Source organism: Tuber melanosporum (genome assembly GCF_000151645.1).
Source record: "Tuber melanosporum whole genome shotgun sequence assembly, scaffold_2, strain Mel28".
NCBI lineage: Eukaryota > Fungi > Ascomycota > Pezizomycetes > Pezizales > Tuberaceae > Tuber > Tuber melanosporum.
Window position 1 is genome coordinate 1973886 of NW_003298863.1, and position 13355 is coordinate 1987240.

The 13355-nt window shown below is 47.7% G+C and overlaps 3 protein-coding genes; all 3 read right to left on the reverse strand.

The window, feature by feature from the left end:
• Nucleotides 1-1035: 1035 nt before the first annotated feature.
• On the reverse strand, nt 1036-2567 carry GSTUM_00005684001 (uncharacterized protein). XM_002837780.2 has 4 exons: nt 2484-2567; nt 2078-2386; nt 1592-1999; nt 1036-1522 (listed from the first exon to the last, which is right to left on the reverse strand). The coding sequence occupies exons 1-4, from the start codon at nt 2509-2511 to the stop codon at nt 1482-1484; spliced, it is 786 nt and encodes a 261-aa protein (XP_002837826.1). The 5' UTR covers nt 2512-2567; the 3' UTR covers nt 1036-1481.
• Nucleotides 2568-3742: 1175 nt separating this feature from the next.
• GSTUM_00005686001 (uncharacterized protein) lies at nt 3743-6115 on the reverse strand. XM_002837781.2 has 4 exons: nt 4803-6115; nt 4390-4747; nt 4158-4301; nt 3743-4091 (listed from the first exon to the last, which is right to left on the reverse strand). Exons 1-4 carry the CDS (start codon nt 5796-5798, stop codon nt 3928-3930), a joined length of 1662 nt encoding a protein of 553 aa, XP_002837827.1. The 5' UTR covers nt 5799-6115; the 3' UTR covers nt 3743-3927.
• Nucleotides 6116-7232: 1117 nt separating this feature from the next.
• GSTUM_00005687001 (uncharacterized protein) lies at nt 7233-9998 on the reverse strand (the record flags this gene model as incomplete). XM_002837782.2 has 5 exons in its annotated part: nt 9453-9998; nt 9224-9295; nt 8767-9101; nt 7463-8676; nt 7233-7376 (listed from the first exon to the last, which is right to left on the reverse strand). Exons 3-5 carry the CDS (start codon nt 9002-9004, stop codon nt 7233-7235), a joined length of 1596 nt encoding a protein of 531 aa, XP_002837828.1. The 5' UTR covers nt 9005-9101; nt 9224-9295; nt 9453-9998.
• Between the last annotated feature and the right edge of the window lie 3357 nt (nt 9999-13355).

Genomic DNA, 13355 nt, shown 5'->3' on the forward strand with positions numbered 1-13355 from the left:
TTGATATCCGCAGAGGGGTTTCCGTCAGCCACCGTAACCAGCTTTATATATATAATATTATTATATAATAATATTATGAGATTGTACCGTACAGTACAGTACCAGTTAAAACGAGACTGACTTTCGGACCTCAATCACAATTATTACTATTATTTTGCTTTTTGCCATCTAGCTATCATAGCTAGAGAGGCTAAGTATATATACAGTAGTTGAGAAAATTTTTTTGTCAAGCTATTCAACTTTAAACTTGCTTGATTTATTGATTTTTCTTTTTTGCAGATGGTATCATAAGTGGTGTTAACATAAAAGCGGTTGTATCATATCATACATAATATTATCATATCTCAAAACTTTTTTGCTGGGTAGCCTTGGTCGCAATGCGTTTTTCACGCTTTTCCTCGGTGCAGCCTCATATAATGATATATTATAATGCCATAAGAACTCGAATAAATGGTCCAAAATTTCCTCAAGAAAAGGGGGGGGGCAAAGAGCATACCAAAAACGTCCGCTTCTCCGACACAAATATAAAAAAGAAAAGCATTAGACCTTACTAGGGAAGAGACGAGTTCAATGTCCCAGAACAAGGGCCGCCTGTTTCTCCGAGTTCTTACCGGGTATTACAATCACAAACCGTCACTCGATATTTAATAATCTGATTTATATGTGCAACTTACCCTTTGTGGTTGGGACCGCATCCTCTGGTATGATACGTACGTACGTAGTCTACCCGACGTGCTGGGCATCCTGTGGGTGGAGTGGTTCGCTCTCCTGCGCCTTGAACGGACATATATCTCATCAATTTTCAGTTTTGGTGATATAGGTAGGGTTGGCGGATGTCGTTATTGTGCTATCTGTGATGTCGACTTACGAGCACAGTACAGTACCGCTCATTCCCCCGCCCTACCTTTCCCGTCCTAGGGAGTCACAGTGCGGCAGCTGACGGTAGTGTGATCCCAAGTGAGCGAGGGACATCATGAGCTACGCGAACAAGTCTTCGGTAGCAATAGCACGGGTTAATCACGATCCATGCCAGACTTTATAAGTGTAAAGACCTACTGTAGCTATCATAGGGAAATGCGTACGTACGCAAACCCGTTTAACACCGCGCCTATCTATGATACCCACGCCGATCCCTACTAATTCAGTGAGAAGAAAAGAGGAAAGTGCTACATCGTCTAGCCAAAGCCACGAACCATAAGGAACCTCAAGTGTAGGGGAGAGACGAAGAGAAGGAGAAAAGTAAAAAGGAAGGAAAAAAAGGGAAAAAAACGGCAATCACAGAATATGCCCCAGGTATTATCAATATTGAGTAATGCAACCTAGCAGGTAGATAAGTAGTTTCGCCCGCCCTTTTATTTTTTTCCCTTCTCTTCTCTAGACAAAAAGAATAGCATCCACAGAGTAATAAAGTCAAGTAAGGTTAAGGGTTAGGAGTGAATGAAAGAAGGAAACGGAAAAGGGAGAAAAAAAATAAAAAATATTTAGCTAATCAATACCCAGAGAAGGAAGAATATCATGAGAACTATATGGGACATCGCCAGTTAGTTTCGGAAATTTGAGATATAGATAACAATGGGGTAAGTGGACGTACCTCCAAACATCTTCACCACCAACCACCGATTACTGCTCACTCGAGACCAGTACTTGAGTAATTCTCTCTGCCCGCCTTCTACATTCGCTACGACGTCCTCCGTTTCATGGTCGATACGCTGAATCATCTCACTCTGCTCGCCCACCATCTGTGCCAACTGACTGAATATCCCGCCTAGCTCTGTTATAGTCTTCTCGATAGCTTCTATAGCCTCTGACCGGGCAGAAATGTAAGAGTTTGCCGAGGATCCTTCCTCCATCAGTGCTAGCTGCTGCGCCGATGCGGGACCCGATAGCGCCGATGAGGAGGGGTTTGGATCTAGGGACAATAAATCAGGCTGGTGATTTGGCCGGGGGGTAGTAGATGGTGTAGAGTACAATGGCGAGTGCGAGGTCTGCAAGACTGTTGCTGTCATCGCCGCTTATGTTAACGTTACATTCACACCACCGATAAGGCGCTCAAAAGTGGGAGGCCGGGGGCACAAACGATCAGCAGAACTCGGCCTGACATTCGACACAAACTGATCGGTCCGATGCCTAGAAGCCTGAATATTCTTCGTCCGCACCTCGAGAACCTCCTTAAACCCAACCGACACGTCGGCCAGCTTGCCCTGGAGCATGACGACAACGTTCTTGCTGTGCTCGCCCTCCTCATTGCGACCGTTGTTCTTTTGGCGCGAGAGGGCCTGCAGGGCTCCTATATTCTGGTTTATCGCTGAGAGGTCCTGCTTGATTACGTATGTGAGTTCCGCGATCTCGATCGGTTTGTCGTCGAAGAGGGCTTTGCGTTTGGCCACTGTTAACCCAGCTCACGTCAGCATCACGCCGCATCCCCCTTTCCCCCTTTCCCCCACTCCCGGTGGATATGATGGTGATGGCGATGATAGACTCACGCATCGCAAGCTTCTCCAACTTCCCCATCGTATCCGTAATAGCCCTTCCAATATCTCTCGCCTTCCTAGCAAACTCACCCCTCCCACCACCCCCACCATTCCCCGTCTGCTCATCCCCCCCCCCCTTCCTGTTCTTCTGCCCGAGCAATCGCTGATGCGCTCCACTCGGATTATTCCTGCTGAGCCGTTTAGAAGCCGACGTTGTGAGGGCGTGGAACTCGCCCGTGCGATCTTGAATCGACATTATTGATTATAGTGTGGCGTGAGTGGTCGAAAAACGAAATAAATAAAGATAAAAAAATAGAGAAAGTGCGCGGAAGACTGCGACCGTAAGGTAAGGAAGGTGTAAGAAAGAAGGAAAAAGGGTTACTCGAGTAGGTTACGTGTTAATTGTGAAGCAGCTCGGCTTCCACACAGCCCCCAAGAATCTACTCGTAAGAAAACAGTGTGTCAGGATGTCAGGAGGGAGGAAAAGCAGGAAAGGAAGGAAGGGATGGTAGGAAGGAAAGCGGTTGGGTGCAAAAGGAGCCCGAGCCGGAGCCGCTAACCGCGCTTTTCTGTTATTCTCGTTCTTGACCCTCGCCTAGTCTGCCGCTACCGCGCCTGGGGATGCCGTCTGGATGACGCCTGACAAAGATTGGGTTGGATTGGCCCTCAGAATTATGTTATGATGAGCCCTAACCCCTTAGATGTGGAACATAGAAAAGATGTGGCCGAGAGGGGGAAGGAGAGGGAGAAACAAGGTAATAGGCTTAAAAACAAGGAGGGAGGGAGTTTGAATTGGCGGGGGCGCGGGTTACGTGAGAAATTAGGTTACTCTGCGGTCGGTCGGTTAGACGCTTAACTTATAATAATATTATTTACTTATCACCATTAAATTTTGTATATGATATGAAGGGTAAGGCTCGCCCTTCGGGTACCATAGCCTCACAATACAGTACTGTCTCCTCTTTTTGCGTTTGAAACCCTCTAACATAGTTGCCATACCGGTACCGCACCGACCAACCAATCTTCGCAAAACCCGCCAATGTTTATATCAAAATGAACACCCTATGAAGACACGTGAAGAAAAGAGAAGGGGAAAAAATGCTGAGCGCGCCACGGTTGGGGAGAAGAGTAGATAAACATAAACGACCTAAGAAAGAAGTCACAGGGTAGAGTAGGAAGGAAAGAAAGAGAGGGATGAGGATGATGAGGATGATGAGCAGACAACCACAAAAAAAGTAATATAGGGCAAGAAACTAGTACCGCCTAAGACTCAATAGTAAGAATCATATTCGAGATATTAAGAAACCACAAAGGGAGAGAGGGAGAGAGAGATGAATGATAAAAAAACAAATCCCGTTCAGCACTCGCAGAACGCTTTTCGGACTCCCACGACAACACCATTTGTTCCATGCAAATTGCCCTACATCGCAATAATCTAGACCCCGCCCTTTTGCTTCTAAAATGAGAATGAATTCGGGAAACCTTGGGACCCTCGTGGCCCTCTTCTCCCCCCCCCTCCTCCTGCACCACTTGGGAAGCCGCCTGGGAAGCCGCCGCCGGGGAAAAAATTTCCGCTGCCGCCACGGCCTCCCATATTATCCATCATATTGAAAAATACATCTATAAGCGAAAAGCATTAGCTGAAACGGACGAAACAAGCAATCAATAAGGTGTTTGATAGCTTACTAGGATCAATATTCATTGCACCACCACCCATCCCCGGGTTCATTCCACCACCGCTGAAAATATCATCATCTTGTAGGTCAACACCAGAATCATACATCTCACGTTTCTGTGCATCGGACAAAGTCTCATAGGCTTCACCGACATCTGAAAGACAATCATTCAGGTTAGCGAGAGCTTTGTACTAGGTCTCATGAGTGGCGGTTGCACCGATCACATGACTACAGAAGCATACCTTTGAACTTTTCGGCCGCGGATGCGTTATCAGGATTCTTATCAGGATGGTGTAACATGGCCATCTTCCTGTATGCCTTCTTGATCTCTGCGTCGGTAGCTGTCTTGTCCACACCAAGAATCTTGTAATAATCCTTCCTCTTGCTCTTCTTCAACTCCAGCTCGGCTTCCTTGATCTCTTTTCGGATGTTGCTATCTCCTGGGTTGGCATCAGATACCGCCTTGAGCTCGCGAACTGCCTCTTCCCAATTGCCCATCTGTCCTAGAGCCTTCGCCCGGGTCTTGCGGGCCTTGGTGTAAGTCGAATCAAGCTTAATAGCCTCATCAGAGTCCGCGAGAGCTTCTTCCCAATTTTGAAGCTGGAAAGATATTTTTAGTTTAATACCTAATGATTAGGGCAATAGAAAAACAAACCTTGGTGTTAGCAACGGCACGATTCTGGTACAACTTGGCATTAGTCCCTTTATTCGAAGGATCAACAGCCAAGGCTTCAGAGTAGAGCTCCCGGGCGATCTTGTAATCACCCTTTTTGAATGCCTCGTTTCCAGCCTCCTTTTTTTTCTCAAGCTCCCGTGACCGTCTCAAGAATATCCTGGCTTGCTTCATATCGGGATCGCATCTAAGAGCTTCCTGAAAATGAAGAGAGGCCTTCTGATTTTCGCCTTGAGCATACAAAATTCGGCCCCTAAGAACCAAGGCATCGGGATCCTGTGCATTCTGCCTAAGAAGAGACATTGCGACATTCTGGGCTTCCCCCAACGAATTCGCAGTGTTCATCTTGAGATTTGCCTCCCCCCGAAGGAGTTTCCACTTCTTTGGGGGTTCGACACCAGTACCCAGCAAGTCTTCCGCCTGATTAATAGCGAACAGCGTCATAGAGCTCGCAGTCCCATCGGCTACCGAAGCCTCGGCAGTCTTGATATGCTGCTTCATCTGAATCGCGGGAACCTTGTCCTTGCTGCTAGCCGGGGGGTTCATCCTTCCATAAGTCTCCAGAGCGTCCTCCGGCCTCCCCAAAGCCACCTGGATCCTCGCCATTCTCAGCAATGTCTTCGCATTGCACGGGGCGTAGCGATCAGCCAGTACGCAATCATCCAGAGCGAGGTTAAAATTTCCCGCCGACATGTAGGCAGCCGCACGATTAGATAAGAATGTAGCATTCTCAGGCTCCTTTTTTATGGCTTTGGAATACTGCTCGACAGCTCTTCCGTACTCTTTTTGTTTGAAGAATTTGTTGCCGGCCTGCTTGTATGCCTCCCCGTCGAGCTCTTCCCTCGGCGGATCCGGGGGAAGCAAATGTGTACCATTTACACCGTTTGTCTTGGCCGGGGTCTCTGGAGCTGGAGATGTTGGCGTTCCTAGTCCTCCAGGGGTTACTGGAGGTCCGGAATCGATGTCCATAGAAGACATGGATACTGTTTCAGTGTGTGCGGTTCTACCGACCAAGATGTGTAAGGGAAAAAGGAAAGAGGGGGGAGGGAAAAGGAAAACGGAAGAAGAAAAAACGTTGAGAAAAGTCTCGAGTTGTCCCGGGTACGAGGCGAGGGCAGTGAAATGAAATAAACACCGCCCAAACTGAAAGGTTGAGGAAACCAAGTACAATGGTGAGAGTATAAAGGGTTCGGCTGGTAGATAAACCTGGAAAAACGTGGGATACAGGTTTCGCGAGGCGGGAAAGGAGAAGGGGTAGAGGTGGTGACGAGAGGACAAGAGAACGAGTGGAGGAGGGGGGTTTGGGTGGGAAGGAAGTTCAGCGACCGCTTTGAACCTTGACTTTTGACTTGAGGCTTCGCCCGTGGGGAAGAAAAAAAATACCAACCACTTGATAGAACGTTCTAGCAACAATTTCTTCCAAGCTGACACTGCCTAGTCCTCACATCATAACCCGACAACGAAATACAGACAACTCACTCGAACCAAACGGGAATTCATAAAAATCTTTAAAAACACAACGGGAACCCAAGGCGATCCTTTTTTTATTTTATTTTTATTTTGTTAGGGTTTGTCTACATAGATAAAAAAGATCAAAGAACGGGGGGAAGCAATATAAGAAAAAGGACAATTGACTTCAGGAAAAATAAAAAGCGATAGGGGAATACAAAAATGGTCCATCATGAAAACCCGCTCTACAGAACAAATAGGAAGACCAGAGAGTACGTAAAAAAAACACAAAAATCAATAAACCCCGAAACCCCGCCAATACGGAAAAATACCATGATACCATGCGTTCCCAGTTTGACCCCAAACCAATGTCTCCAAAAGCCTTGAAATGAATGGTTCCGAGTGCGAGTTACTCGGAAACAGAAGTGAAACGAAACACGAACGACCGAGCGAAACATGCATCCACACAGAGGGACAATACAAATCCTTGAGAAATATTTTTTTTTATCTGGAAGAGAAAAAAGTCACCCCCAGAAGAGGGGTTTTGGGTATGAGGATGAGAACCATTCCGTGAAGAAATGGACACTAGGACGTAAAACCATATGCAAATCGGGAGACAAGAGAAATACTCGAGATAGTGATGACCAAACATGACTTCCTTTCCAGACCATAAAGTGCTCCCCCCCCTCCCCGCCGTACACAAATTCAAGAAAAAAAGTCTCCAAAAACAAATACACCAAACCAGCTATAAAGAAAGAAGGAAAGAAGAAGAAAAAGGTAAGAAAAAATTCTGGGCCACGTATCCATCTCATTAGAGGTGAAGGGAGTAGAAGGGAGGTCGTTATAAAAGCAAGAAAACCCGTAAGGAATAACATTGGCGGGGGGGAGGTGCAAAAGGAAAAAAGGGCGGAAGAGATCATTGAACCGGGAGATGGTGAAGAAGGTAGGGAAGGGAAGGACATTTCATCCCATCGACTCATGGTGCATCCCATTCATCTTTATAGCATCCACTTTTGCTTTTGCGGCTGCAGCTGCTGCAGCGGCTTTGCCTTGACTACTCTCCCTCCTCCGCTTTGGTGCATCTTTGATCTTGGGATGTGTGTGGCACTAAATTGATCGGCCGAACAGTTAGCATCTTGCCTTTTCTCAAAAATTATTTTTTTAAAAAGAGAAATATTTTGGGCAAAACAAACCTTGTAGGCATGTCTGAACCAAGTAGTCCCCTTCTTCTTATTGCTAACCAAGGCAACCCAATCTTTGCATGAATGGCATAGACCTTCCCAAACGTCCGGATTCCCCTCCATCCTCCTCACTGTTTCGGGCTCCAAGAACCTCTGCCCGGTAGCCGCACTGATGCCGTGGGTGAAGGACTTGTCGTACCAGAACGCAGAGTTTTTGAGCACCAACCAGCGCCCAGGCTTGCAGATCCCGCACCATCCCTCGCGCTTATTCCCGTGACCGCGGACCCATCTGGGTGTGTACAGGTCCCCCTCGAACCTGAGCTCCTGCTCGTGGGGCTTGAGGTCCGGGTCTTCGGGGTCCATGTCCTCTGGGGGAGGCGGGATCTGCTCCTCGTTCAGGGAAGCATAGAGATCCGGAGGTTCGGTGAGGTCAGTGTAGTGGCTGCGGTAGTGCTCCGTTGCGCTGGAGTGGAGCATCTTGACAAGGATGTGGTTCGGCATCTGCGGGTGGCAGTCGTGCGGTGATGACGAAGTATCCATGTATGAGCTGGGCAGCAGGCCACTTGCTCGGGGGAAACCATGGTTGTGCGAGAGGAGGAGTTGCTGCGGGGCGGGGTGTGCGGAGGAACATGTTGGTGAGGAATGGTGGGAGTGGAATTGTGATTGCAAGTGCGGATCAACGTGGCTGATATACGGAGATGAAGCCTGCGACCCTGGTATGAAGGATCCGGTGGACCACCTCTTGTTCGCTGCATCCCTACTTCCAGTATGGTACGGCGCAGATCGAACATTTAGGGCGCGTGATGGGGAAGGTGAAGCCCGACCCCTACTAGCACTACGAACCGACATCCGGCTAGTCTGGCGTGGCGACATTACAGGTGAAAGCGGTGTGGTGGTGGTGGACATTGTCAATGGCGTTCTGTGAGTGTAGTCGGTCATGGCTGATCCCTCATAAGAAGGGTAATCGTCGTAGGGCATGTCCGATGCTGATACCAGCGCATCTGCACTCGACAGTGAGGCGGCATCTGATAAGCGGCGAGGAAAGTTGGTATTCAAACTCAAGCTATCGCCGTCTCTAGGCTGTGTGGAGTATGGATAGTGGGGATCGAGTAGACTTGTACCATTACTGCTGCTCCCATAGCTGGACCCCAGAGGTTCCACATCATTGTCCAGGTTACGGAACACCGAACTGTAGTCACCACCACGAGGACGGTTCCAATCATTATCTATAAGACTTTATATCAGTAACCATTCTCTCTGGCGGTCATATTAATCTATCTTTTTTTCCCTTCCTTCGCTCCCTGGGCGCAACCTACGATCTAATGAGTTATCCTCGTATTGTTGGGACATGTCCACCCCATTGGTTTCCATATTATGGTTCTCGGAGGTCAATGCCATAGGCAGGCAATTTGGATCCCAAGAGGTAGTAGCAGCTGAGCAGTCTTCAGGAAGAGAATATGAAAAGCTAGTTTCATGGACCGTCGTAGGTCTGTCTCTATTGGTGCGCGGGGTTGGCGGCCACAGGGCAAAGGATTCTGGAAGAGGGGAGCCCATGGTTGATTGGAATGTTCGAGGCAAAGTATCTGGCAGGTTTGAGAGCCTGAATTGGGTCTGAGGGATAGTAAAAGGGTTTTTGGGAGCACTCCGCTGGCTATTCGTGGAAAGAAAAAAGTTTATCGTCAGTCATCCGGGCAGCAGCAAAGTGAAATAAAAACAAGCGCAAGAAATCCTTTCTCTATCTCTCCTGGGGCATCTTTCTCAGTTCCAACTCACTGTGCAAGAATTGAGTCCATGGCTAACGCGTGCATCTATGTTCAACCTTTAGAAGTAGTACAAAGACAATAACTGAAAATGCAGACATCCGTTAGCACGATCGTAATTTCAATCTCAATCTGTACCCCAAGTCTCCATCTGCCCATCCCGCCGGGTTACAGCACCCTAAAGCAGAACCACAGACCGAGGAAGCAAGGAGGGCTTATGGGGGAATGATCAGACTACTTACTCGTACAGTGAAAAGAAGGAATGAAGGAAAAGAAAAGAAAAAAGATATCGTAAATGTATGTATGTGTATGTATGTACTGTACGTGTGGGGTGCGTGGGTATGTAGCAGTTGCAGTAGTAGTACCTGCAGTAGTAGCAACAGCAGTTGATTTAGTAAATAGTAGTAATAGTAGTAGTGGTGACCCTCGTTGTTGTCGCAGCAAGTGGTATGATAGTACGAGTAGTAGCGGATGTGCGTACTAAAGAAAACCCAAAGCCAAATGATCGGACCGGCCGGAGAGAATGTAAATGTGCGACCTCTAATGGGAGGAAGGCAAGGTATTAAAGAGTTTAAAGAACGTCGTCAACCTGTTGACCGGGGTGAAGGGAAACAAGAATGGAAGCACGGATGCGGGAAAGAGGACCAGCTCTCGGAGGACAATTAAAAAGATATACTAGTAGTGGTCGGGAAAAAAAAAAAATAAAGAGTGAAAGAAAAAACAAATAAGAAAAAACCAAACAAAATCCAACCCGTGAGCTGGTTCGCGAAAAGAATGACAGAGTTGGCGATGGGAGAGAAGAGGCGGGGAGAAGGGGAGAATAGAAGTAGTTCGGACGTTCAACCCCCAAAATTATATTGTAAGCACGAGCGACAGGCCCTCCCTCTAGACTAGGCTTGCTAGGGTTCTTTTGATACCTGGCGGAAGCGCTGTACTCCAATACTGTAGGCCGCTGCTATATGTTATGGCGTTCCATGTTACTCCTCCCTCCCTCCCCCCTCACTGCTCCGGAAAAGAGTTAAATCGGCTCAGCGTTTACAATACTGTATCTTCCTTGTCGGCAGTCGAATTTCTTGGAACCGCTGGAAACTCCAATCGAGGCTCTGGTGCCCAGCCTGATCTGCAGGAGCCTCCTCGATGACCAGGGATGATTATATTTTTTTATTTCATTATTTCATTTTTCGCTCCGGGGGGGGGGAGGGGGGGTTGAACATTACTGTACATGTACTCGAGTACTCTGGGGTAGACAGAAGCAGAGCGATGCTGCACAAGTATCATAGTAATTATGATAGCAGAATTAGCAGCTTTTGACAAAAGTAGCCACACACACAGTAGCGTCGCAGGCCCCGCCTCATCGCACTAGAGCACAGCGGCTGATTCGCAACGTTAATACTTGTACAACCAGTGGTGGAGCAGCAGCAGTAGCAGCACACACATCTCAATCTCTTCTCTGCTGATGCTGATGCTGATGCCCCTCCTACCAATCCATCTCCCTCAATTGAGGTATCGGGATGACAGCGAAGAATGTTTACGGGGAAATAGCCCGGATCGAGCCAATCTTACACGCCCCAGTCTAGCAAGGCCAACTTACTCCAACAACAAATTATTTGGAAGAACGAAATGAAAAAGGTGAATCAAGAGTCCGGTATCAAAGGAAGGAAGAGGAAGCCCGCGACATCATCCTCCACGAAACACGGCCCCGAACCATTCAGACGCTTCACTCAACTCGCCTTAGTCCCCCATCCAAAAGAGCTAACTTTGCGCCGTGGCAATGACAAGAAGAAAAAAAAGGAAGAGAACCAGACAAGAAAAGAAAAGAGGTGAAAAAAAGGAAAAAATATTTTGAGATTCCGAAAGCAGCACAGTCTCACGGGATCGTCTATGGTAGTACTCGAGTATCAACATCTCGGGTTGCATCGACTGATACCCACATGAAACGAGGACGGAGATTCCCCTCGCACCCCCCTCCCCCCTTCTCACTCACCCCACAGCCCGCTTCGCAACCCAAAACACAATAGATGGCGAGTAGAAGGTTAGCTTGAGACCAACCCGAAACAATCGCGAAAACACAGGTGCATTTCGATGCGGCGTGGAGTAAGCTTGGCAGGGCCAACGGGTGTAATGAGATGGTGGTGCAAGGTCCAGAAAACCCCAAACCAGGAACATGCGGGAGCGGAGGATGAAGGAAACAAAGATGTCACCGAAAAAGAAAGAGAGAGAGAGAGAGAGAGAGAGAGAGAGAGAGAGGTCCCCCGGTCATCAAACCGATTGATTCTATTATCAAGACTCCCAAAGCGGGAAAATCCCAGCAGGAGGAGGTCGATGTGGTTCGCTGTCTAAGACCGCAACATTGACCATGTGTATGTCTCTCTTGCCTCCTCGCTCTGTCTCTGGCTACCGGTACCTACCTACCCACTGCGATTTGAAGAGAGAGAGAGAGATAAACCCAGGCCGCACAAAATCCGATCAAACAATTCCATTTGACGTAAAAGTTCCCTTCCTCCGGGGTTGCTTGCATTAAGCGCAGTCTACGGATTGAGACTGGGGGATGGAAATGACATTCTATACGGTATGGTACCGGTAAAACGACAACCAGGCAGTGCCCTCTCCTCCTACTCACTCACTCACCACTACTCATATGATGAAGATGGTGAAAAAGAAAGGAAAAGGAAAAAAAAAAACCCGGTAACTAACGAACCGGTGCTGACAACGGTATTATTTTTACCAATTTGCATACATACCGGTACAGTTCCCGCTCCAGTGCTGGTAAGTATCATATCCGCTCAATATATCTTTTGCCCTTCTCACCTTGCCTTGCATACATCAATCTCTTGCCTCTTGCCTCTTGCCTCACCTTTGCCTCCTCCTTCCCTCCTGCCCAGCGACAAACTTTCTGTTTATGTTTGTCAAAATAGTCGAGTTAGTTAGTTATTTAAGATAGCAAAGGTAAGTTAAGTATAGTCGGCCATCACATCACACCACATCACATCTACCCATCTCACGAAATTGTGCATGCTCCCGTGGATCTGGGTCGACTGACTACGAGTACTGCATCCGGCGCTTTGGTGCTTGTTCCTCCTCTTTACCCTTTTCTCAACCTCAACAGAATGCACCGGGTACCGTACCTCAAGCTACAGTTAGACTACCGTATCATATAGTCAATTACCTACCCATACCACAACCTGTCACTTGCTTTTCCACTTTTCGTTTCTTTTTCTCTCTCGGGGGTTTTCTTTTGTGTTTTGTCTTGTCTTGGACATTTGCTTTTGCAATGGGGACATATTACCCCTTTCGGTGTTTTGGTGCACCCATCCATCAAGGCAAGCAAGCAAGCTTACTCCAAAATTGGAAATGCAACACAACGTCTGTGAGCACAGCACGGTAGTCCCAAATCTGGAGTAAAAAAATAGACAGGGGTTGTTACTGTGGGTACTTGTACGATTAGGGCGGGAATATGAAGGACAGTACAAGTATCGTACTTGTAGCGTACTTATTTGCCCAGTCCGGACTTTTTTTTTTTTTTTTTTTCTTTTTTTTTTTCTTCTTTCCCTCTCCTTCCTTCCACTTTTCCCTTGTCTTTGTTTTTGTTTTTTCGGGGTCAAGGAGGGGTTAGAATGTTGTACGGGTGCGGGTATAGTACTGTACAGGAAACAGGAAACAGGAGCGGTAGGTTTAACGGACGAACGAGCGCTCATAACGAACATGCGGTACGGTAACGAGTTTGCCAGCGGGTGTTTGGGTTCTAAGTTAGTCTAAGGTGGTAAAGAGTTAAGTCAGTCTGAGCCCCATCTCCACCCCCCCCCCTCACCCCCGCTTTTTCCCAGTCTCAGCAATTATATGATACGTGCACGTTACTCGTACTTCACTTGACTACAATCCTCATTCGTTGAACCACCCCAACTCATCGCCTCCGATTCTCCAATATATTCATTCCCCTTCGCCGTCCTTCGCACGGGAAGGGAAGGGAAGGGAAGGAAATGGAAGGGAGTGCTTCCTCGTATCATAGCCATCATCGTGATCAATCGTAGCGGCGAGCTGTGATAGGTATCATACCTGATCTGGTCTGACCAGGGGTATTTCCTCTCCTCTCACAAATACCGGTACCGCAATCGAGGTTCCTACCGCACTCCATACAGCCACATCTG

Coding starts and splice junctions, on each gene's coding strand:
- GSTUM_00005684001 (XM_002837780.2), bottom strand. CDS start 2,511: ATGGGGAAGTTGGAGAAGCTTGCGATGC. Junction 2,387..2,483: donor GTTGGAGAAGCTTGCGATGC/GTGAGTCTATCA, acceptor CTGGGTTAACAG/TGGCCAAACGCAAAGCCCTC. Junction 1,523..1,591: donor GGTGGTGAAGATGTTTGGAG/GTACGTCCACTT, acceptor TGTCCCATATAG/TTCTCATGATATTCTTCCTT.
- GSTUM_00005686001 (XM_002837781.2), bottom strand. CDS start 5,798: ATGTCTTCTATGGACATCGATTCCGGACCTCCAGTAACCCCTGGAGGA. Junction 4,748..4,802: donor GTGCCGTTGCTAACACCAAG/GTTTGTTTTTCT, acceptor ATATCTTTCCAG/CTTCAAAATTGGGAAGAAGC. Junction 4,302..4,389: donor CGCGGCCGAAAAGTTCAAAG/GTATGCTTCTGT, acceptor ATTGTCTTTCAG/ATGTCGGTGAAGCCTATGAG.